Source organism: Dreissena polymorpha, chromosome 15, assembly GCF_020536995.1.
Source record: "Dreissena polymorpha isolate Duluth1 chromosome 15, UMN_Dpol_1.0, whole genome shotgun sequence".
In the NCBI taxonomy this organism is placed as follows: Eukaryota; Metazoa; Mollusca; class Bivalvia; order Myida; family Dreissenidae; genus Dreissena; species Dreissena polymorpha.
The window spans coordinates 4,189,156-4,215,641 of NC_068369.1; the positions used below are offsets into that span (position 1 = coordinate 4,189,156).

At 36.7% G+C, this 26,486-nt stretch overlaps 1 protein-coding gene across 2 annotated transcripts in view; it reads right to left on the bottom strand.

The window, feature by feature from the left end:
- LOC127859861 (protein Aster-B-like) overlaps positions 1-26,486 on the bottom strand; it is an 86,814-nt gene that overhangs the window by 39,011 nt on the left and 21,317 nt on the right. For both annotated transcript variants that reach the window (XR_008039497.1, XM_052397430.1), the window contains exons 7-10: positions 22,676-22,819; positions 8,582-8,759; positions 6,740-6,883; positions 6,085-6,402 (exon numbers count right to left, since the gene is read on the bottom strand). Coding sequence is in view for 1 of the 2 variants with exons in the window: in XM_052397430.1 (XP_052253390.1) it covers positions 6,085-6,402; positions 6,740-6,883; positions 8,582-8,759; positions 22,676-22,819 (784 nt within the window). In the remaining variant the exon portion in view is untranslated. The remainder of the gene's footprint in view (positions 1-6,084; positions 6,403-6,739; positions 6,884-8,581; positions 8,760-22,675; positions 22,820-26,486) is intronic.

A 26,486-nucleotide genomic window follows, 5' to 3' on the forward strand; every position in this document is an offset into this window, starting at 1 on the left:
CTCAATGCTTGAAAGTGTCCTCAAGACCTAGTTATTGACCCGGCATGACCCATATTTGAACTTGACCTAGATATCACTTAGATGTAACATCTGACTAAATTTGGTGAAGATCAGATGAAAACTACTTCAATTAAAGAGCGGACAACATGCTTAATGCTTGAAATGCACTATGTGACCTCGTTTTTGACCCGGCATGACCCATGTTCGAACTTGACCTACATATCATCTAGACACAACTTCTGACCAAATTAGGTGAAGATCAGATGAAAACTACTTCAATTAGAGAGCGGACACCATGCTAAATGCTTGAAATGCACTAAGTAACCTCGTGACCTAGTTTTTGACCCGGCATGACCCATATTTGAACTTGACCTACATATCATCTAGACACAACTTCTGACCAAATTTGGTGAAGATCGGATGAATACAATTTGAATTAGAGTCCGGACAAAGTGGCGCCGTTGAAAATGCACTAATTGACCCTATGACCTAGTTTTTGACCCGGCATGACCCATATTCGAACTTGGCCTATATATCAACTAGATGCAACTGCTGACCAAGTTTGGTGAAGATCGGATGAATACAATTTGAAATAGAGTCCGGACAAAGTGGCCCCTTTGAAAATGCACTTATTGACCCTATGACCTAGTTTTTGACCCGGCATGACCCATATTCGAACTTGGCCTAGATATCAACTAGATGCAACTGCTGACCAAGTTTGGTGAAGATCGGATGAATACAATTTGAAATAGAGTCCGGACAAAGTGGCCCCTTTGAAAATGCACTTATTGACCCTATGACCTAGTTTTTGACCCGGCATGACCCATATTCGAACTTGGCCTAGATATCAACTAGATGCAACTGCTGACCAAGTTTGGTGAAGATCGGATGAATACAATTTGAATTAGAGTCCGGACAAAGTGATGCCTTCCGCCCGCCGCCCGCCCGCCCGCCCGCCGCCAAGGGGTTTCACATAATACGTCCCGTATTTTATACGGGCGTATAAAAATGAGTGATAATTTCTGACGCGGCCCCACCCCAACCCCTATAACTTTTGACCCAGGGGTCAGATCAAAATTCCAAATAGTGCAGGGTCGCACATTTGCTCATAGCTACCATGTGTGTAAATTTCAAGGTTCTAGTGCTTTTAGTGTAGGAGGAGATAGTGGCCAGGACGGACGGACAGACGGACGGACAGACGGACAGACGGACGGACGGACGGCGGAGATCACCACAATATCCCCACCTTTTTTTCAAAAAGCGTGGGGATAAAAAAATACGTGTTTTGCACATGAAATATAATGTGCATATCGTTTGAACGCCGAAAAATACAAAAGTTACCAAGGCTAGCAAATACATGAACAATATATAATTTGGTTAACATCATGCTTTTCAATATGCTATTGCACTGCTTTACCTTGCAAATTGATCACTTACAATATTTCATGAAGGTGGACATGTGCAATGTTTGTTAAATTGTAAGATTTTCAGAATGTAGCGATGACTTTTCGTCATGAGTTACAGTTTATGTCCCTGCCATCCGCTAACCAATGAGAAGCAAACAAGGCTATTGACAAGCAATATGGTCCCCTACCTGCTCCACCATTGTCAGAAATTCCACCATTTTCAGATTTTTTAATTATTTTTGGTTCCCATAGCAACCACAATTTTTGACGTAGGAACACAATGAAATGACGTGCATAATGACCATATTGTCATCTATCCATGATGCAAGTTTCATGAAAAAATATTAAGAACTTTTAAAGTTGTCGCAGGATCCAGAAAAGTGTAACGGACAGACAGACTGACTGACAGACAGACTGACAGACAGACAGACAGACAGAGCGCAAACCATATGTCCCCTACGGTGAAACCGGTAGGGGACATATAATACAAAACTGGGTAAAATCGGTACCGAGCGCACATTTCCAAAAGACGCTGAAGCTTTAACAAATATATTCATTTCGTTCTCAATTGACCTCAAACTTTAACAAATTGTCCAAATATCTAATCGGATTTACATTGATCTCAAAATCGACTACGGACAGCTGAAATCCGGACTTCCGTAATAATCGGGATAATTGACACCTCTGCTTACAATTTCTTTGCAGGGAATAATCATTACAAAGCAAAACAAATCAAGAGATAAGATCCTCTTGATTTAGAGATGGAGAAAATATGCTGCTCCATTACATGTTAACCCACCTTTTTATTTTAACGGATACAATCAGGGATCATATTTTTTTCGGTTTTGTCGGTCCCAGACCGATTGGGGTCATGAAAGACCGATTGAAAATCCCAAACAGTCGGTCTGATTCTGTTTGCTAAAATTACCATGTCATGAAGTCGATTCCACAGCGCACATGCTACCACACCCTAATTACATTCTTATCTCGATTAGGTGTGATAAACCATTCGCTGCAGTATCTAAACTGGTCAGGACCAGTTTATTGCACGTCAGCCGACTAGTATCAGAATATGACCCCAAGCAGCGAAGTTTCGCACGGTTGTGTATTAATCATGCATGAATAACCCCGTGTCAATATCAATCGATAATTTCACTGGCTTATACCCAGCACACACTATAATCGGTCCGTAATGTGTACTTGTCCACGAAAAAATCGTTGACAGTTACTTCGGAGATGAAAATCTCAATGTTATCCTCGTGGAAATTGTGCATTTCATGAATGATACAGTGAACTTTCATATAAACAAAGAAGGACATCGGATATTCTGCAATAATTGTGGGCGGATTATATACTGAAAGCACTCGCTGTCACTAAACAAGACATGCCGATACATTTTCCACCAGTGTAATAATCCAGAAATAAATGAATGAAAGTCGTGGATCTGATCGACAGAACAGCCAAAAGTTATTTTTATGGGCAGAACTTTACATAAAATAGTACACAAGAAAAATGACAACGATGAAAAAAGTCAGATAAAACAGCACACGAAACAACAATGAAATAGCAAATGATAACACCGAAAACTGGTATGTTCCGTTTAAAAAAATGCGTAAGGGAATTTAACTTGTACATTTATTATACCACCTTCATGAATGGCAAAATCAATGGTATATATTTTAACGTAATTTGTCATGATTTCGGATAAACATTTTCGGACACTTTTTCCCCTTTGAAATCCAGACCGATTGATGTTGCGGGAAAATATGATCCCTGGATACAATATATTATAATTTTTTATTTGCCGAATCGGGAAAAGAACCTACAGCGCGCCTATTGGGAATAATTAGCGACAAAACACCTAATATTGGGAAAATTTGCGTAATGAAATCTCAAGATTGGAAATGTTGGGTCTTTTAACGTGCATGGTACTTGCACAAACCCATCTAAATATTCTTGTACAGGTCTTTTTTGCTCAGTTTCAGTGCTCATTTTACTTGTTAATTTGCAAATTATGTGATTTTTAAACAAAATTTACTAAATTTTCCTTTATTTGGAAAATTTTCAGACAGCATTTGCCAATATTCACATCCTGGGATCATTTTTTCACCATTCAGGGATATTGCACTGTGGATGCCCATAGGCAGTGAAACTTTTGTGGCCCACACCCTAGGCCCCTAGTCAGCCTATGCATACTAGAGTGCCAGCCCTAGAACCCTAGTCGGCTTAGTGCGTACTAGAGCGCCAGGCCTAGACCCCTAGTCAGCTTAGTGCGTAATAGAGCGCCAGCCCTAGAACCCTAGTTGGCCTAATGCATACTAGAGCACCAGTCCTAAAACCCTAGGCAGCCTAGTGCGTACTAGAGCGCCAGCCCTAGAACCCTAGTGCATACTAGAGCGCTAGCCCTAGAACTCTAGTCGGCCTAATGCATACAAGAGTGCCAGCCCTAGAACCCTAGTTGGCCTAGTGCGTACTAGAGCGACAGCCCTAGAACCCTAGTCGGCCTAGTGCGTACTAGAGCGCCAGCCCTAGAACCCTAGTCGGCCTAGTGCGTACTAAAGCGCCAGTCCTAGAACTCTGTCGGCCTAGTGCGTACTAGAACGCCAGCCCTAGAATCCTAGTCGGCCTAGTGTGTACTAGAGCGCCAGCCCTAGAACCCTAGTCAGCCTAATGTGTACTAGAGCGCCAGCCGTAGAACCCTAGTCGGCCTAGTGCGTACTAGAGTGCCAGCCCTGGAACCCTAGTCAGCTTAGTGCCTACTAGAGCGCCAGTGCCCAATCAATTTCACTCGTTTAAATTAGCCTTCCAGTGCCAAGGCTGGCAAGACATCAAATGTGACAATGTCTTTAATAAGATCATAACATGAATATAAAATAATTGGCTTTGTCAAGTCAATATATTAGGCTAAGAAAATAAAAAATTCTTTGGTTACGGTCTCATGGGGCCCCTACATGTCGGGGGAGGGGGGCCCGATATGCAGTTGCCTACCCAGCCTAATTGGTAATCCGGGACTGTTGGCATGGCATGAGGTTGAATTGCATTAACCTGTACATATGATTTCTGGCTAGAGTCTTTTACTGCATTTGTCATTTAACTACAATGCTTGTTAAAGAAGGATCAAAGGCCTAGCAATATTTTTGTCAAAAAAAAACAGTGTGTTAGGGTTGACTTTAGTAGCATTAATAAGACCTAAGTGCCTAGTCTGCACACAGCCCATCTAGTCTGTACATAGCCAACATATCGTCGCTGTCGTTCTCAAACCTCGTAGCTCCAAAATTTTCAAAATATTTTTTTCGTCTTTTCCGAATATATTTAGTCTGGCGCGTGTTTTATGCTATATCCCGTAGCTCTACGCTACGCCAATCAGTGTCCTTGAAAAAGCCACGTGACGAAATATTGTAGAATGATTGTTGGCTTTTTTCCCGTCGAAAAGTCGTAGCGATGACATTTCACCTATAGGTACGTCGTTTCGTTTGGACAAATTTGACAAAAACGTTTTTATATTTTTTTTTATTTGCAACTACGAGGTTTCCTATCAGGACGAATTGTCGGTTTTTTCTCTCTCCTGAAAAGTTAGCATTTTGTAGCTACGAGGTTTGAGAACGACAGCGACGATATCCTACTTGAACCTATCTAATTATAACATATCCCATTTGAAATGAACCTTTCCTTCAATGTTTTATCTTGCATTACCTGTGCTGATTGTGGTATACACATGAACATGAATAACTAGCTTAAGTCTGTGATTTTAATGTCTTCATTGATTTCAAGTAAAATAAATTGATTCCAATAACCAGTTTTTCAAAGCCATTTCAGTAATGTGTCATTGATAGATTGGTTTTGTCAGGGAGAAAAGAAAACAAATAATTAATTGCTTGCATCACTGATAAAAGGTGCTCAACATTAACTGTTAAGGCCCCATTACTTTAACCATTCCCTAACTACATTTTAGTCCTAATCATTTTCATTCAAACAACTGTAATTTGAAGATCCAAAATAACTTGCAAGCTATTGGTCATCATTTTATGTTAAACCCAAATTTGAGTTTGAGAACTTTCATGGCCATTTGGCCCGATACTCAGAGAACAGGTTGGACACTGCATTATTGGGAAAAAGGACACAGAATCAAGTCATTGATCGCCTAAGCTGCACTTTCCCTGGTGACTTTGAATACATGTCACTCTTATATATGCAAATGTCATTAACATGTTATTTGACAAATGTAATTTCTATATCAGCTGTACATATTCATTCGTTACAAACGAGCTGCTAGATTGTATTAAAAAAATGGCCCGACAGACCCAGTTTATTTCTTACTAAAAATATTCATGCCAATAGCAACATGATTGATAGTGTGTCTGTTTGTTGATGGTTAACAGTAAACATTACTTTCCAAATAGGTATTATTTCCTAATAAAAAAGGAAGTATTATAAATTAAATTGCAAATCTCATTATCAAGCTGCTATCTTTGAATGAATTATTATGAGAGTGAACATCTGACAGCTTAAAAATTACCGTAAGCATTTCAAATTTCTGAAAAATAAGATGGCAGAAAAAAAAGATACATATCAAGAATTTTTTTATCATAACCCCATCCGATGAAGTTGATCTATAAGAGAACAATTATATAGAAATTCATGCAAAAACAATTGAAAGTTGAAGAACTTTCATACTCACTCTTAACGACTCCCCACACAGATTTCCTATACTTGACTTCACTGGTCACACGCAACCGACTCTTCTCCTTTGAAACTCTCAACAAACAGTATCGGTTCATGACGTAGAACGCGTCTGCGTATGGTATACCGAGAGGGGTACACTCGGCATCTATTACATATTGCACGCCCGGCTGACTCTGCTTAAAGCATGTGTGTTTCTCTATAGTGTGAGAAGTCTTGGGGCCAAATGGAGCGTTCAGTGGAATGGTGTAACTGACCTCTCGCACTCTACTAATTGTCTCCCCTGTCTCATCTTGCCATGGACTCAGCGTTACATCTGCAGGGGGGAAATATTTTAAAAACTGCATGCATAGCTAACTCATTTATGTGTTGCAGTAAAAGAGTCAAGATAGGAAGTCGAACTGTGAAACAGATTCATCATTCATTCGCAAATAAAGTATGCGCTTGAGTATATTTCTGTTTGTATCTTTGTCAGCAGCAGAAGGCAAAATCAGTACATTTAAAAGCTTTGTATTTACTCCTTGCCAACAATATTCAATTTGTACAGCATTTTTCAGCCATTATAAGTTTTAAGCCAGGGCCAACAATGCTTACATGCAGATGTGCCACTGAGATTCCTTCTCATACAACAACAATATCCCCCAGCAACCTACCTGTGTACTTTCTCTGCTGTATGAACATCCTGAAGAACTCGCAGTCCGTGAAGAGCAGCTCAAACAGCTTGTCCACAGATAGATGGTACACCTCATTGTGTGCAAGCTTCACAAGGTGATCATGCTCTGAACACACCACCTCTCCTGCAAGAGACACAAAATGTCCATCCTATTAGGATTAGTTTTCAGTGTTTTTTGGGGCAGGGACCATTTGAATTGGGAACAATCAAGTTATTATGAGACAAATTAGGAAATAGATATTTTTGTGTTTTTTTTCTTTGCTAACAAACACTATTTATTCAGAATAATTGTTTGTAATATGATACTTACAAAGTTTCAACTTATAGAGCTTGATAGGGAGATGAACCATGTGTTTGACTTGTTTGATATATCACATGGTTTGTTTAATACTCTACATAAGCCGTGGATAATTTAACAGGTCTTTGTTCCAAAGTAAACGATGTGGCAGTTCCTTATGTTCAAACAGATGTCACCACAGCGAAAATCCATGGAAGAGGAGGACCTGCAACAGCTGCAGAATGACCCCAAAAGCAATGTGAAGTGCAGCCAGCACTGCAATCTGGAGAGGCTGAATATCAGTTGCCCTCCAAGCCCTTGAGTAAAAGCTAGACTCGGATTTAGATTATTAAAATTTAAAAACAGTTGCAACTTAGATGTATATTGTTGCTTTTTAAGTTTGAGAGATTTCAAATAAATATTTTCTTTTCTATGAAAACTGCTGTATTACTTCAATCTTAAAAGCTTTCTTACATGCGCAAGATTGCACCATTTCACTCCTTCAATTTGAAAATTTTCAAGGGGGGGTCATCCCCAAACCCCCCTGGCGGGATACCACTCCCAAACCTACCCCACTAATTGCTTTGCAGTTCGCGCACACGCCGGCTACTCAATTAATAAAGCTGGCTACTCTATTTTTTATGGAGAACACTGTACTAGTGCCATGTGCGGAAAAGTTTAATTTGCAGATTTCAAAATTAAATGAAATATGCCATAGAATTGGTCATATTACCACCCTCAACAAATTTTTTACACATGTCCACATATTTCAGAAATGACCACTGGATCAAAAGATCTATCAGTGACCTAACCCAATGTCACAGACAATATGTGTGCAGTTTCAATTTAATACATGTACACTGTAGTTAAAAGAGTGATATGGAAACATTGCACATTTACCTACAAAAAAGGGACATAATTCTATTCTACTAAATAGCACAAGTCAGAGTTATGAATCTTGGACTCAGACCATACCCAATGACATATGTGAAGATTCAATTGAATTACTTGTAGTACGAAATGGCAATATGAAGATGACGCATGTTTACCTTAGCCAGCGCATTAAGTGGACGCAACACCAACATTTTGGCAAAAAGTATTGCTTGTCAATGTGGTTTATATAGAAGACTTAAAATGGCTCAAAACAGCACTTAAATATCAAATAACCTCATGAAAATAAACCAAAACTCATCAAAATATTGCATGAGTTTGCTGCACACCAAAATTCATCACATGGAATGTTATCTTATTAACCTCAAAATAACTGAACTGCTTATATAACACCTTCTTGCTCAGAGGCAAAGTGAAAATGGCTACATGCAACCAGCATAAAACCTTAACCAATTTTATACTATTTGCTGCTAATAATTATCCACAGGTTGGAAATGAAGGCTTTAAATTTACAACTTGAATCAAGTAAAAAAAGTTCTTTACTTTAATTTAGATTTTCAAAGGGACTTCAAACCTGTCAAAGTGCGCACCTGAGCGGTTAAGGATTAAGCAGTGCTATTATGAAGATAATTTGAGTTAAAAAGCTAGGCTCGCCTTCACTGACGTCGTCCTCCGTTGTGTCGCTGAAGTCTGTCTGGTCTGCGTCATCTCCCTCGGCAACCCCAACATGAATGGACCCGGAATCTTCCAGGCTTATGTCAGCCTGCGTGGAGTCACGTTCGTCAACGCCATTCTGCAGGTCAGATGCCACCAGAAGCTCAGAGGAGTCACCCTGCAGGAAAAAAGCATTTGGGTTATCCCTTTACAGCGATTTATTTGCCCAATTCGGAAACGTACCTGCATCACGCACATTGGGAAAATATCCTAAAATTTGGAAAATGTGCGTCCCAATATCTTCAGATTGGGAATTAAGGACCTGTTTTATTGCTTTCTATATTTATACACGCCTTTTGCTTAAAAATATCCAGTTTCAGTGCTCATTTGATTTGTTTACTTGCAGATAATATACCTTTGAAACACAATTGAAGCAATTTCCTTCCTTTAGGGAATTTTTCAGATGGCAATAATTATGAAATTTTGAAATTTTTCCTCAATTGGGATAGTACCTTTTACAGGAAATTGATAAAGAATGGAAAAAAGCTGCTTTACCACCGCATTTTTTAGCATTTGTAGTTCATAATAAAATCAACTTTAAAGTGGAGACCTTTTTTTACTATTTTTAAGATTTACAGGGTACATTTTTAACCCATGACACTGATGAGCAGTAAACAGCATAAAACCTGAACAGACTGCAAGTTACTAGCAGGCTGTTGTGGGTTTTTTTACTGATTGCATATAGCCATTATCAGGGATCATATTTTTTTCGGTTTTGTCGGTCCTAGACCGATTGGGGTCATGAAAGACCGATTGAAAATCCCAAAGAGTCGGTCCGATTCTGTTTGCTAAAATTCCCATGTCATGAAATCGATTATGCAGTGCACATGCTAGCATACCCTAATTACATTCTTATCTCGATTAGGTGTGATAAACTATACACTGCAGTCTCTAAACCGGTCAGGACCAGTCTATTGCACGTCAGCCGACTAGTATCAGCGTATGACACCAATCAACGAAGATTCGCGCGGTTGTGTATTAGTCAAGCGTGAATAACCCAGTGTCAATATCAATCTATAATTTCACTGGCTTATACCTAGCAAACTAATCGGTCCGTAATGTGTGCTTGTCCACGATAAAATCGTTGACAGTTACTTCGGAGATTAAAACCTCGATGTTATCCTCGTGGAAATTGTGCATTTCATGCATGATACAGTCAGTAAACTTTCATATAAACAAAGAAGAAAATCGGATATTCTGCAATAATTGTGGGCGGAACTTATACACTGAAAGCACGCGCTGTAACTAAACAAAACATGCCGATACATTTTCCACCAGCGTAATAATCCGGCAATAAATGAATGAAAGTTGCGGTTTTGATTGACAGAACAGCCGAAAGTTAGTTTTATGGGAGGAACTTCAGATAAAATAGCACACAAGAAAAATAATATACAATGTATAAATCTTTAGTAAAAATCGTGTTAGAATCGAAATAATTTGTGTACTTTATTGTTTGTTGTTGAATAACCCACGGCTGGAAGTAAAGATACGTGTTTTTGAATCACTCGTGCTTCGCACTCGTGATTTAATCCCTACGCATCTTAACTTTCGGCCGTGGTTTATTTGACAACAAACTATAACGTACACGAATTGTTTTTCAACTATTTGGTTTTATTATTGCCAGTAGCCAACCTACGCACAGACATTTGTTAGGTTCAATGCATGTGTGTAAGCTATTATCGAGTCGACAATGATTTAAAACATCGGTATAGACCTACACAGATTAATAATATTGACAACGATGAAAAGTCAGATAAAACAGTTACCGAAATAACAATGAAATAGCTAATGATAAAACCAATTGAGAAAACCTTGTATGTTCCGTTTAAAAAAATGCTTAAGGCAATTTAACTTGTACATTATTATACCCTCTTCATGAATGGCAAAATCAATGGTATATATTTTAACGGAATTTGTCATAATTTCGGATAAAAAATTTCGGACACTTTTTCCCCCATTTAAATCCGGACCGATTGATGTTGCTGGAAAATATGATCCCTGGCCATTATGCTTGAATATTGAAACAAGAGCTGTCAGAGGACAGCGTGCTCGACTATTCAATGCTTGACAGTATAACGTAAACCATCATGGGGAAATTGTTCATATTCAATAATTTATTAGACGATCTTTCAAAAATAAAAAAAGGAAAAAAAACATTTATTTTATTTATTTATTTATTTTTGGGGGGTAGGGGGGGGGGGGTGGGGGGTTGAGAGAGGGGTATAATGTGGGGTGTGGTCATTTATTAGATGATGTTTTAAAAGTAAAAAAAAAATGGGGGGGGGGTGGGAGGTGGGGGGGGGGGTTATTGTTTGGGTGGAATCCATTGTGGTATTTAGGTAAGTGTTGTTTTGTCAATGTATTAAAATTTAAAAAAATACAATCTGATCATAAATAAAGAATTTATGGCAATTTAAGCAAAATGTTCAATTATCTAAGTATAAAAGGGGCCATAATTCTGTCAAAATGCTTGATATAGTTGTCTGCTCTTGTTTATAGATTGGGGTGATGTTGGTAAAGAAGTATGCAAAATATAAGAGCAATATGTCAAAGGACATAGGAAATATTTGGGTTAGTACGCAAACTTTAACACAGATTTATCAATAATATGCATAGTCTAAGTATAACAAGGGACAAAATTGTCACAAAACCAGGTTTTCATTGTGAAAAAAAAATCTGATAAAGGGAGAAAACTCAAACTGAACTTTTGAAATGACCAAAAAAAATTAAACCCCTTTGTAAGTTTTTTTTTTTTTTTAAATCTATTTTTAGTCGTGGCGACCTTGACATTGGAGATATTGACGTGATTCTTTCGTGGGACACACCGTCCCATGATGGTGAACAAATGTGCCAAATGATTTTAAAATCTCACAATGAATGACATAGTTATGGCCAGGACAAGCTCATTTATGGCCATTTTTGACCTTTGAACTCAAAGTGTGACCTTGACCTTGGAGATATCGACGTAATTATTTCGCGCGACACACCGTCCAATGATTGTGAACAAATGTGCCAAATGATTTTAAAATCTGACGATGAACGACATAGTTATGGCTCGGACAAGCTCATTTATGGCCATTTTTGACCTTTGAACTCAAAGTGTGACCTTGACCTTGGAGATATCGACGTAATTATTTTGCGCGACACACTGTCCAATGATGGTGAACAAATGTGCCAAATGATTTTAAAATCTGACAATGAACGACATAGTTATGGCCCGGACAAGCTTATTCCGCCAGCCCGCCAGCCAGCCAGCCCGCCAGCCAGCCAGCCAGCCCGCCCGCATTCGCCAATCTAATAACCAGTTTTTTCCTTCGGAAAACCTGGTTAAAAAGGGAAATAATTCTGTCAAAATGCTTGATATAGTTTCTGCTCTTGTTTATAGGTTGGGTCATGATGGTAAACAAGTATGCAAAATAAGAAGCAATATGTCAAGGGACATTGGAAATATTTGGTATAGTACGCAAACTTTATCATTTGCACGCTAACGCTAACGCCTACGCCGGGTTGAGTAGGATAGCTCCACTATATATATTTCATATATAATAGTCGAGCTAAAAATAGTTGTCATACTGGAATTACTGGGTAAAATATATGAAAACAATATCCCACTAAAGTAAACATTAAATGTGACAATTAATTTTAGTCTTATGTAAAGGAAAAACAAGCTAATTTCGTACATGTATATTTATTTCATGTTACAATATTGCAATTAGTTCAGTTTTGATTTGACTGCACATAAGAACTGTAAAAACTTAACAGACAGAGTTGTGTATTTACTAGATGATATTACATTTTCCCTGTTTCAACAAACTTGCGTCATACACGTGTATTTACCATGCATATTTAACCTGAATTTATTGAAGCCTTGTCACATTAAATCTAAATATCATGAGAATATTAAATTTTAAGACACACAATCATTTCAATAATCTTATATAAAATATAGTGGTGCACATAATGAAATATAAAAATACTTGTTAAATATAAGAACACAGTCAATAGTATAAAAGCTCTGGCTAATATAATGGGACACACACACAATCTATTGAGTTGATTGAGGAATTTAGTTCAATTTACTGTTGTATCCACATAACGTATCTGCATGCTAAAGGAAAGCTTCATGCTTAATATTTAGTTACCATCATTGCATATATGCTGTATCCCTATACTTTTTTATTTGACCATGCAGCAGTACAATTTATTAACTTGGGCCTACAGGCTTTTTTATTTCGGGACATTTACATGGATGATAATGTAGGTCACAACCAGGTCACAATCTGTGATATAATCAAGCATTTTAAACCTTTTTCAAAGAAGAATTAGAAAATACTTGCATTATTTATAAACCATTTTAAATTATCATGGATTTAATTAAAAGCTTGCAGTAATGGTTGTGTATTTGATTTCCCCACTAAATGTCCCAGATTGGAATTTGCTGGCAAGGCAAAATTTGTATTCACCCTTTTTATTGTTATCATAATAATATTAAACAACTCCAAATGTGATAGTGCATCAATTACAGTTAATGCAGAAGACTTCAAGACTTTTAAAACTTCTGACATAATGAACACAACATAATTAAACTGAGAACTGTCTAACAATCAAACCAGTGAAGAATATTAAGCCCCAAAACTTGAACAAAACTCTTACTTCACTCCATTGACTCATATGATTTGGTAGGAGTTTACTCAAAATTCCTACATATTTCCCATTTGCTTTACTGGAGTGCAGGTCGGTCAGAGATAAATGCATGCTCCATATGGATAACCTCCTCTTCCTTAAACCCCTCTGAAGGATTTTTTTATACATTAAACTGCATTAAGAGTGAACTTATATAATACTATAAACAGTCTATTATGTAAAGTTGGAATTCAACATTAATTCTATAATGGACTGTTTAAGCACCATATGGGCAAGCCCCCTTTGCTCATACACAGCATGGTCAAACGCCCTTTGCTCATCCACCGCATGTGTATGAGCAAAGGGGGTTTGCCCATGCGGTGCATGAGCAAAGGGGGTTTGCTCATGCGGTGTATGAGCAAACATGGGGTTTGCCCATGCGGTGTATGAGCAAAGGGGGTTTGCCCATGTGGTGCATGAGCAAAGGTACATCTTTTTTTAATTGATAACTCTATAATTTATGGCTATAAACTTTGTTTTTATGACCACTGACATTTGCATGGTCAAAACCAAGCAAATGAAGCTGAAACAGTCCATTCTAGAATTAATGTTGTATTCCAACTTTACATAATAGACTGTTTATACTAAATATACTTAAAAATAAAAAGTTTGTAAATTCATGTTGATAAAACATTTTTTGACAGAGGCATGTTTATGCACATATGACCAGTGCTAAAACATGAAATTACGTACAATAGAAAACATTGAAGAAAGTGAATCAATAGCTGGAATAATTTAATGGTAATTTAAGATATACGCAAAACTAAACTGGTTAATGAATCAGTGTAAACATGGAAGTTATTTGAACTACTTAAAGATGTAATACCTATTTCAGTGTATATGTTTTTAAGATTATTTACACTCCTTTAGCGTTGCTTAAAACCACTGAAGACAGGGTCATCATGGGTGTTACAGCAAACAAAAAATTAATTAACTTCACCTCACCTTAATTCAAAGGCACAAATCTAAAATATACATGCCTTAAGGTTTCAAAGGAAAAGGTTTTCTTTTTTTATAATTTATGCTGTACACCATAACAATTCCATAAACTTTGAAAGAGTGACACCCAATGATAATTTCAGCTAACTTTTGTGAAAATATTCCCAGCTGTTTATAAGTAGATGTTGTTTGAAGCTAATTATTGTCAACTGACGCCAAAAGAAACACTATGACAGCCCTTTAAAGCAACAGCTCAACATTAACACTGCATGCCCAGATGAGCGAAAAAACAACAGCAAGATCTGTATATCAGTATATGGTGCCAACCCAAATGTGTATACAGTACAATGTACATCTAATAACATAGAACAATATGTTTTGATACCAAACAACATGATAATAAATTAAAATACAGTTACTATGTAAATATTAATTTTCATACTTCAGTAAAACAGACCAAGGGGCATCCCCAAAAATGTACTGTCATAGTATAACTTAACTCGAGAAATCTGTGCACAGACACAACCGACTACAGACATAATACATATTTAAAGAGTGCAATTAAAGCTATTAGAGTTCACAAGTTACAGGTTTATGTAGAAGAGCTATGCAAGAACACAATATTGAAGGCATTTGGCTGTAGAAAATTATAACAATATACTTAGTTCTATACTTCCATGTAAACTAAACTGCATTTTTCAAACTTAAAAGATCTATAACCTCAAAATGCTCCTTTTTAAACTGGATGCATGTACATCAACATACATGTCTAAGTATACCAATGTATTTAACACACGTAAGACTTACTAAATAATGTTCACTCAATTCCATAACGAGTGATAGATAAAGACTTTCACATGATAACATTCATGTATAATTTGTACATCAAACACAGCCCTTAAGTGAATAGTCTAAATACTATAAAACAATGCACATGCCCAATATGTGTAACACTTATGTGACACACATCAGTAGTCAGTTCACTGACCAAACAAGATATAGCCAGTACTATCTTGTCCCTTTGACGAGACACAAGAGGGAATTATGTGCGTCATACACTGTATTATAGTTGGCCAATATTACCCTAGCATTGATCTTCATGCATTATATATATATATACATGTATATATATATTAAAGAAACTTTTAGTTTATGTTTTATTTCCTGTACTAGGTGCAGTTTTAATCAATTGACGTGTACCTTACAATGTATACTGTCAAGGGACTTGTATCACAAGCGTACTTTTTTTCTCAATAGTTGAGATGAGTTTGACAATTAGGCTTGATTTGGTGTTAACAAGGCTTTGTGTGTGTTTCAGCCCAACTCAACCCTGAGGTTGAGGGGGAATATGTGCATATTCTTATAGCTGAGATTTTAGATTTTCATAAGCTGACCCACCTCCTCAATACTCAGCCAAGTGGAAACTCAAACCTCATCTTCTGAGTTGAGCAAAAAATTTAAGAATATTTATGATACTGGGCCCAGTAGAAAAGTAATTGTTTTTGCTCTCAAAAATAACATTGAGATGACTTAAAGACATGATTTGAACAGTATGTTGTTTTGTTGCTGTTTTTCTTGCACCCTCTTGTCTTATTAAGCGGATTTTGAATACAATAACGATCGATGAAATTACACTTTTTCATTTTTAGTACATTTTGAAATACAATATTTCATAATTCATGTAATGAAATATTTCCTGAAGGTTCAACATTATAACCCAAGGGAGGCAAAGATCAAACAAACTTGCATGCTTAAGCAGTTTACTTCCCTTTTATGATGAATAGGGAATGACACACGATTGTGTGGAGAAATAATATCAACTATTTTCAATTTCAAATGTTTTACTTATTTATTACCACTGTTTACTGCATATAATAACTTACATTTACAGCTGTAGAGTATATGTTCATTTACACATTAACTCAATTAATGGCATGGCTCAAACAATTTACAGAAGAGAACCACATTATTAACAGCATTTGTGCACTCATATATAAAGTTCAAGAATAAAGGTTGATATACTGAAAGACTGCAGATATTGACATGGATTGGTAATACAACAAGATAGTGATATAACTTGTCTTGTCACCCCACCCTTTTCAATACTGTTATACTGAAAGGAAGTCCCTTTAAAGAAAATCCACTTTATCCCACTTTTACAGTGAATTTGGTTTATTAAATTTCTGCTATAATCAATGGCACATGCTGTAACGTTGTAAGGCTACGTTGTAAACAAATGTAGTTCCTTGTATATAACAACTAAATGTTATATTGATGTTATAAAACTTTTAGATTTGCAATTCAATATGAATAAAATTGTAATTAATAACGCACCACTCTTTGTCACAGAACGATATTCTGATTTTAAACAAGAGCACCGCATCACGGGTGCTACGCTCAGCTGCGGGTGCAGTTTAAAACAAGAGCACCGCCTTGCAGGTGCAGACCGCTCATCTATTTTTCTTTTTAAAGGTGAAGGGTCCTATCTCAATTTCAATCACAAAGGAGGGAGGGGTGAGTGGAGGGGGGTGTATAGTGTGGGTGTGTGGTCATTTATTACATTTTCTTCCAAAAATGCAAAAAAATGCATTTAAATTTTTTTTGGGAGGGGGGGGGGGGCGGATTCTTGGGGGGGATGGTTGGACAGTATTTCAAAAATAAAATAATACAAAAAATATTTGTGCTTTTTAACCATGTTAAAAAAAATATTTTTTTTTTTTTTGGGGGGGGGGGGGGGGGTATAGTGTTAGGGTGTGTTGGTCATTTATTAGATGATCTTTAAGAGAAAAAACAACACTTTTTGGGGGGAGAGGGATTCGGGGGGGCTTGGGGGATGGTTAGGGTGGAGTCTATTGTGGTATGTCAGGTAAGAGTTGTTTGGTCAAAGTATCAATCAAATCTTATCACAAATAAAGAAGTTATGGCAATTTGAGCAAAATTTAATAATTTGACCTTGAGAGTCAAGGTCATTCAAAGGTCAAGGTAAAATTCAACTTGCCAGGTACAGTACCCTCATGATAGCATGAAAGTATTTTAAGATTGAAAGCAATAGCCTTGATAATTTAGAAGTAAAGTGGATCTAAACTCAAAATTTAACCATATATTCAAAGTTACTAAGTAAAAAAAGGGCCATAATTTTGTAAGAATGACAACCAGAGTTATGCATCTTGTCCTTTACTGTCTCCTTATGATAGTTTGCGAGTGATCCAAGTATGATCCAAGTATGAAAGCAATATCTATGATACTTTAGGGGTATCAAAACACAAAACTTAACCAAATTTTCAATTTTCTAAGTATAAAGGGCCCATAAATCCGTCAAAATGCCAGTCAGAGTTACATAACTTTGCCTGCACAGTCCCCTTAGGATAGTTAGTAAGTGTTGCAGGTATGAAACCAATAGCTTTGATACTTTAGGAATAAAGTGGACCTAAAGCAAAACTTAACCAAAATTTTCAATTTTCTAAGTATAAAAAGGGCACATAATTCTGTCAAAATGCACACCAGAGTTATCTTACTTTGCCTGCCCAGTCCCCTCATGATAGTAAGTAAGTGTACCAAGTTTGAATGCAATAGCATTGATACTTTATGAGAAAAGTGGACCTAAACGCAAAACTTAACCGGACGCCAACACTGACGCCGAAGCCAAGGTGATGACAATAGCTCATAAATTGTTTTCAAAAAATAGATGAGCTTATAAATGAAAGCTTTTCAGATTTTTTTTTTTTAGAGGTCACAGTGACCTTGACCTTTGACCTAGTGACCCAAAAATGGGTGTTGCATGTAGAACTCATCAAGGTGCAGCTACTTATGAAGTTTCAAAGTTGTAGGTTGAAGCACTTTGATTTTAGAGCCAATGTTCAAAACCTTAACAAAATGTTAAGGTTTTCGCACGAAGCGGACGGCGAGCTGGCTATGACAATACCTTGGGTTTTCTCCAAAAACAGCCAAGCTTAAAATGATTATTTGATCAGCGCTTATTTTTGGAACGCGGAGTAATACACTGACCTTGGTTACACTACAGTCATTATCAAAGTACGACAAACACTCTTGAAAACTAAAAAAAAATAAATAAAAAGGTTTACTGAATAAACTGTGGGATAAATAGAATAATAGGTTAGTGTTGATTATAGATCAGGTTTATCATGCGAGGCACGAAAACGAAAAAGCACTCGCCAAGGCTCGTGCTTTTTGTTTTCTAAGCCTCGCATGATAAACCTGATCTATAATCAACAATAACATATTATTCTTTACTTATTGCATTAAACCCTGTTTCCCCATATGTGTTATAAATATCCCATTTGCATATAAAAATATATAATAATTAATTGCTACACATTTTGGAGTGTTTATATGTTACAACAACATAAAAACGAATTAATTTCACCATAAAAATGCATATGTATTTCATCTAGATACTTTGTCTGCAAGAAAAACAAGAATATAATAATGCAGAAATTTCAATCTAAATAGAAATCGCAGACACATACATGCAGTAAATTTGATACTATAATGAATACCTGTACTATAATCAGTAACTTGCAGAGAAAAATCATTTTGAGAACAGTATATCAAACACCTTACTTAAGTTACTTGTGAACTTTATACGCACAAATTAAAAGCTTGTATTGTGTCCTATATATATACTTCATTATGTTTTATGAAGTAGTTATCAAAATTAATGATAACATTACAGTAAGTTATACAAATATACTTTCCTGCACTTAACCCAAATTCATCATAACTGTACACAGGGCCAGTGCCAGAGTATTGGGCACCCTAGGCAAACCTGTCAAACTGCCCCCCCCCCTTCCCCCCAGGGGCCCACAGCAAGTAATTATTCAATTAACATAAACTTTCACAAATTAATGCTGTGCTGTCGTTTGCTTCAATTCTTATTTACATTAAATAGAATCAATAGATATTCACTGTAACTCCAATATAACGCTGAATCCAATATAACGTGGGAGGGTCTTAAATTCCGTTTTTTCTCCAACCTTCCATTTCTGATTCAAATCCATGTTATGCAATTGCATGTATTTTCAGACAATTGAAAGATGGCGGCGATCACATCTTGATTGCTTTATTATACCGTTTATTGAACCGCTTTTAATCGCTCTGAGGTTAAACAACACCGACAGCTAATTGGTGTTAATCTGATGTGTAATGTCAATAAAGGTGTGAAAAACTCGCGTTTCAGTGTTTATTACATGTATTACCTATCAGAGCTGTACGGTGCGCTAATTTCAATAAGTTAAGTGCAAGCCGGATAATTATAAAATTAAAGTTATTAAAATCGATAAAAACATTCTTACTTTAAAAGGATTGCAGTTTGACTCTATAATAAAGAGCGGCTTTGAAATAAACTGCGCACAGTATAAAACAAGTTTTTCTGTCATTTCATTATCATTCTAGTATTTAGTCATTTAATTCAGTTCTTGTACAAGAAAATAATTAAATAATCCAGACGATTTATTTGCATGCTAAGGCAGTATTATTGTTAACAGAGATTCACTTTCATTTTTGCATGGTATCAGAAAGTCCCCGGAAAGCACATTTTTTGCATGACGGTGTATGACGCAATAAAACCTTTCTTTGTACATGTAACATATTGCATTCAATCTAAATTTAAATTTGCTTGTCCAATGAAAGCTCTGCCCCGTAATGCACTGTCCTCTTTACACTTCTGAAAAATGGCATATGCATATACAGTCCACTCTAGTTATCTCGAAGTCGGCGGGAACAAGAAAAAATATCGAGATAACGAGAGTTCGAGATATCCGATAAGGCGTTTTCAAAGAAAAAATGAGACGAAAATTTACATTGTATTTAACATCTTAATACCTGCTAAGTGATCTAACTAAAGCCGTCACCGTGTGGCATAATACTCTCTTCCTGATATATACGCGTTTTACGAGGCAAAATTAATTTTGCTATTTAAATGCTTAAAATGACGTTTTAAGTATTACAGAATTATAATTTTTCTAAACTGTCGAGTAAACGACGGTGTATATACGCAAAAATATAACGCAATGCATTTTGGAATGTTGTTTGTAAAAACAATTAGTCTTTCGGCCTTTCGGCAGGCTGTGTATTAATTGCAGTTAATTGATGTTAGAGTGACACTTAAAGTGACAAACCTTAATCAAGTGTTAATGGCTAACGACATTACACACGTGTGATCATTGATGCAATTAACGGATCAATTTCCTACCGCACAGGATCGGGAGCAGTCGGGCGAAGCGGGACGGTGAAGTATCAAAGAAAAAGTTTCTCACCCTTTGCCGACACTGGAAAAGTTATTCGCACTTCGAGATAAACCACGGTAAATACATGTTAAATCGGGACTCGGGACAAAATTTTATATCGACATATCGAATTATTCGACATAACGAAAATCGAGATAAGCGATGTTTATTTATACAGATAAAGAAGGAAAAATATGGGACATTGAGCTTACTTCGACATATCGAGAATATCGAGATATCCGATGTCGAGATGACGAGAGTGGACTGTAGTTGTGTTTATGAAATTGGTAAACATATTTATCATCATAAATGTTTAAGATTATTATTTTTTTTAAGTGATGTTGTAACTTTATTGGATTATCAGATAAATGTGCGCATTAGAAAAGCGGTATGTATAATGTTATCGATACGATTCGGTTTATATGCATGTATTCATGGATGACAACACAGAATGGTAATACACAGTACCTATATTATAGGCTATACTATACCTGTGTTATAGCCCCCTGCAATAAATGAGCTCAAAACTTATAACGCGGATCTGTTTATAACGCTGTTGCGTGGCTTGAACCCCGTCATCCGCGTTATATTGGAGTTACAGTGTATCATGGTAAATTATGTAATTTCAAAACTTTAATTTTTTTTTGCGCTTTTGCATTTAGCAAACATAGAAGAGTTCCATCATTTCAATGTCTCTTCCAATTTCATGTTCAATGGCCAGAGTAGCTATTCAAACAAGTCTTTCTTGTAGCATGGATGTATGCAGGTAAGTTTAATGAGTTTGAGCTTCGAGAAGCCTTAAAGCTTTGCTGTCCACTAGCCACAGGAACTTGAAGTGTCAAGATGATGCGCGGAGCTATAACTGTGTTGGAGAAATGGGGACACTATCTGTTAGATTATTTTTCAGTATAAAGTTTAGTACATCCAGAGGTTATGTACACCATGTAACTTGTCTTTAAATGGCTTTCAGTTCAATGCTTAGATCACTTCATCAGTAATCTTTGGAGTCTTCATGTTGCAAAGCTTTCTAAAGATTCATGTAATGTTCCATAAATTTATTGCTAATTTAACTCTGCAAACTGTGAAGATCATTAAGAAACAAAACACTGCACTAATTTATTTTAAAAGGAAAAGGTGGCAATTTTTTCGGCCTCACTACAGCCCCATACATTTGCAGCCCAAGGTGGCCACCTAATTCACCAAGTGATTAAACCAGGTCTGACTGTACTTAAACATAATACAGCAAAATAAGCTGTCATTGAAGTTGAAAATTTAATAATATTTTACCATTTACAAACACAAAATTCCATGGTACCACACTAAAAAAATCGAAGCACACCCTAAAACACACTTAACAGCCAATACACACACATTCCTTGCCAGAATGAGGTGAGGTATACAGCACACCCTAAAACCCATTTAACAGCCAATACACACGCATACCTTGTCAGAATTGAGGTGTTTTGAGGTTGAAAGGACACCCTTAAATAAACGGAACAGCCAATTTACACACATACCTTGCCAGAATGAACAGCCAATGCACACACACATCTTGCAAGAATGAACAGCCAATGCACACACATACATTGCCAGAATGACCACCAAATGCACTAACATATATTGCCATAATGAACAGCAAATGCATATGCATACATTGCCAGAATGAACAGCCAATACACACACATATCTTGCCAGAATTAACAGCCAATGCATACACATACCTTGCCAAAATGAACAACCACTGCACACACACATATCTTTCCAGAATGAACAGCCAATGGACACACACACCTTTCCAGAATGAACAGCCAATCCACACACAAACATGTACCTTGCCTGAGTTGATGTGTTTTGAGATTAACAGCACACTTCAAAACCCATTACACAGACTACCCACACACACACCTTGAAATAATGAAAAGCCAATACACACACATACATTGCCAGAATTCAGATGTTTTCTCAGGTTGACTGCACATACCAAAACACACTGAACAGCCAATCCACATACAATGCCTGAATTTGAGGTTAACAGCACACCTCAAAACACTTTAAACAGCCAATCATTGTGTTTTAGGCAGAAGAAACACCACAAAATCACATGGCAATAACAATAACACATCTCAGTACACCCAAAAACACATTTAACAACCAAATACACACATACCTTGCCAGAATTTAGGTGTTTTGAGGCAGACGAGTCTTTGCTTTCGCTGGGTGGGGGCACATAATCATCATCGCTGGAGGTCAGGCCAAGGTCATCACCATAGCAACTGTGTACACAGTGCCACAACTCCTGGGGGGACAGCGGCTTAAAACAGAAATGAGTCTAGCTCTCGGAAAACAGTGTTTAATGCATTTGCAGAAAGTGTCGTCCCAGATTGGCCTGTGCAGTCTGCACACACTAATCTGGGACAACACTTTCCATTTTTATCGATTTTCTGTTTAAATGAAGTCTCGTCTAAACTTATATCCTCTTTAGGCAGAAAGTTGCATTTTTTCTTAGCCTGTGTGGTCTGCACAGGTAAATATGGGACAACACTTTATGCACAGGCAGTAAGCCCTGTTTTCCTAGAGCGCTGCACAAATTCATGTATCATCTGAAAAAAAAAAATAAACAAGATAGCAAAAGATTTTCTCGGTCTTAATATTAACCTTTCACCTCTTGATGAAAAAAGTCTACCTTTTTCACAACTTTTCACAAATCCTTTTAAAAACAACCGAAAGTTGTGCAATGAATTGAATTGGTTCATGATACAAATGCTGTATAATTTCAACTTTTTATATTCATTAACAATATACTGTAAACGTATAGAAATTCGTTGGTATGAACTTTCGTGGTTTAATAAAAAAACAACTAATTCGTTGACATGTAATTTCGTGGATTTTAAATTTTCGGGTAAGACTGATCTACATTATAATTAAACTTAAATTAAAATAACCACAGTAATAACGAAGCATAATCTGCTAATCTGTTTTGACAGCAAGACTTGAGGCTAATGTGCACTAACGCATGAAAATGTTGCCGATAATTTTCGATAAGAGGGATAAAGCGGCACACAGGTGGGTCCCCGCTCACTAATTGCCATCGATGTTGTTTTGACATTATTTGCAATTGTCAGCGCAATTGTTCCCCTTGTAGTAACAATTGAGTAATAAGGTCCCCAAAATACACGTGTGAAAACCGATATGTCATCCAAAAAAGAAAATGTTGGATATGACATTCGGAAATGACCGATTTCGGATTATAAATGTACAAATAACTGTTGGTTCTTGAATTCATTGTTCAGCAGACCAACAAAATCATGAAAATTGGTACCACACAAAATTTAATGGTTTTACAGTATATTATAATGTCTCATATAATTTTCATATCAAGGGTATTACTTTGCTTTAAATCACTGGGTTTCTAAAAGTTCAATGTCAAGAAATTGTCTATCAACTTAATATGAATATAGGTCCCTTGAAAGGTACAGAAGGAGACCAAATAATAAGGTATTGACCAAAATTATAAAAAGTCCATCAATCCTACATTGGTAAATTTTCTCAAATTATCACACTAACATACGAAGACTTGAAACATTATCTTGCATGCAAATAATGTAAGAAATCATACTTTCTTGGCCAAACTGCTAATTTAGATAACAATAGTAAAGGCAATTGCATCAATACTAAGTTTGTACCCACAACAGTGTGTGAACCCCTTGACAATCAGTACAGAAGCAGAAACAAGAATTGATCCCTTGAAAAGTATCAGAGTGAAAGGCAAAACGTTAAAGTGATCTTATCAATCAACAATTTGTTCACGTGACATTCGATGCATGTTTAAAGCTCCTGGTCAAGCAGCACAAGAATTGAAATTGCTAATCCCTTAAAATGAATAAGTCCTAGAATGAAAGGCTGGTTTTTTCACCATTTTGGGAATGGGCCAAGAACCTTCAGATTTGAAAAAACAGCTTTGTTTTGGCTAATCCTGGGAAATCGGTGCATTTGAATTTTTGCAGACAAATACTATAAAACTGAGAAGAAGGATTTTCAATATAGAATTTACTCCGGTTCAATCCATGTCACCAAGTGAAATTAACTTAAGGTTGCATTTTATTTCCAAAACAAGGGACAAAATTGTCACAAAACCAGGTTTTCATTGTGAAAAAAAATCTGATAAAGGGAGAAAACTCAAACTGACCTTTTAAAATGAACAAAAAAAATTAACCCCCTTTGTAAGTTTTTTTTTTTTTAAATCTATTTTTAGTCGTGGCGACCTTGACATTGGAGATATTGACGTGATTCTTTCGTGCGACACACCGTCCCATGATGGTGAACAAATGTGCCAAATGATTTTAAAATCTCACAATGAATGACATAGTTATGGCCAGGACAAGCTTATTTATGGCCATTTTTGACCTTTGAACTCAAAGTGTGACCTTGACCTTGGAGATATCGACGTAAATTATTTCGCGCGACACACCGTCCAATGATGGTGAACAAATGTGCCAAATGATTTTAAAATCTGACAATGAACGACATAGTTATGGCCCGGACAAGCTTGTTCCGCTCGCCAGCCCGCCAGCCAGCCAGCCCGCCAGCCAGCCCGCCAGCCAGCCCGCCCGCATTCGCCAATCTAATAACCAGTTTTTTCCTTCGGAAAACCTGGTTAAAAAAACACAAGAGCACCGCATAACGGGTGCCAACGCTCTGCTGAGGTCGCAGTGACCTTGACTTTTGACCCAAAAATGGGTGTGGCATGTAGAACTCATCAAGGTGCATCTACATATGAAGTTTCAAAGTTGTAGGTGGAAGCACTTTGATTTAGAGCAAAATGTCAAGGTTTTAGCACGACACCGGCGGACGACACAATGAGCTGGGTATGACAATACCTCCGAAAACGCCAAGCTTAAAATTGTTTCTTGGAAGCCTTCAATTGGGAATTTATGCAAGCCATTGGGGAAAAATATACTTTTTGACATTTGTAACGGGGCCCAACAACATCTCTTGTTTCAAAATTGCACAATAGACCCTTTCAGTTATTGCAGGTTTTTAATTATCTAATGATGTGTGACGTCATGCGATGATAATCGAGTGTATCGATTGTAAACAAGAACAGAGATCTTGTTAGAAAATGTTGTTTTCAACGATGTAAATGGACTGAACATATGCACGATAAGGTTTATACATACCTTATTGTAAATAATGTATTATTTTGTAATGAAATTTTGATATTCGGTTTATACTGCTGATAAAGCAGCGGTATTGTTTATCGGAGAACGTGATCGGAAGACTATATACTCAAAATTCCACAAAACAAAACAACTAAATAAGCTGTATTCTTTCTTATAGTAAGCCAGTTATAAATGAGGTTTCAAAAATAATGAAACATATATTTATTTGATCACAATTATAAGTGGTGTGGATTTGTTGTTGTTCATCAGCGATCAAATGTGTAAGAGGTGCATTTAATCAATTGTAAAATGAAGCCCTAAAAATGTGGAATACATAACAGTTGTTAAACTTTATCATTTTCTTTTCCATCGAATGAATTTTCGTTTCGTATCCATTGAATGACAATATTAATAATTTGAGCATACAAATGGAAAAGTGGCGTGGATAGTGATATTTTTCATCAGCGATCGAAAGTGCAAATCAATTATAAAACAAAGCCCTAACAGGTGGAATACATTTTTGCTAATGCTGTGGTGATTTTCTTTTCCATTGAATGGATTTTCGTTTCGTTTACATTGAATGACAATATTAACGAGGGCTGTTTGTAAAACATGCATGCCCCCCATATGGGCTGTCAGTTGTAGTGGCAGCCATTGTGTGAATACGTTTTTTGTCACTGTGACCTTGATCTTTGACCTAGTGACCTGAAAATCAATAGTGGTCATGTCCACCTTGAGAATCTGAGTGAAGGGGCAGATGTCCACCTTCAGAATTCGTGTGAAGGGGCAGTTGTCCATTTAGTTCTGATTTCATGAAGG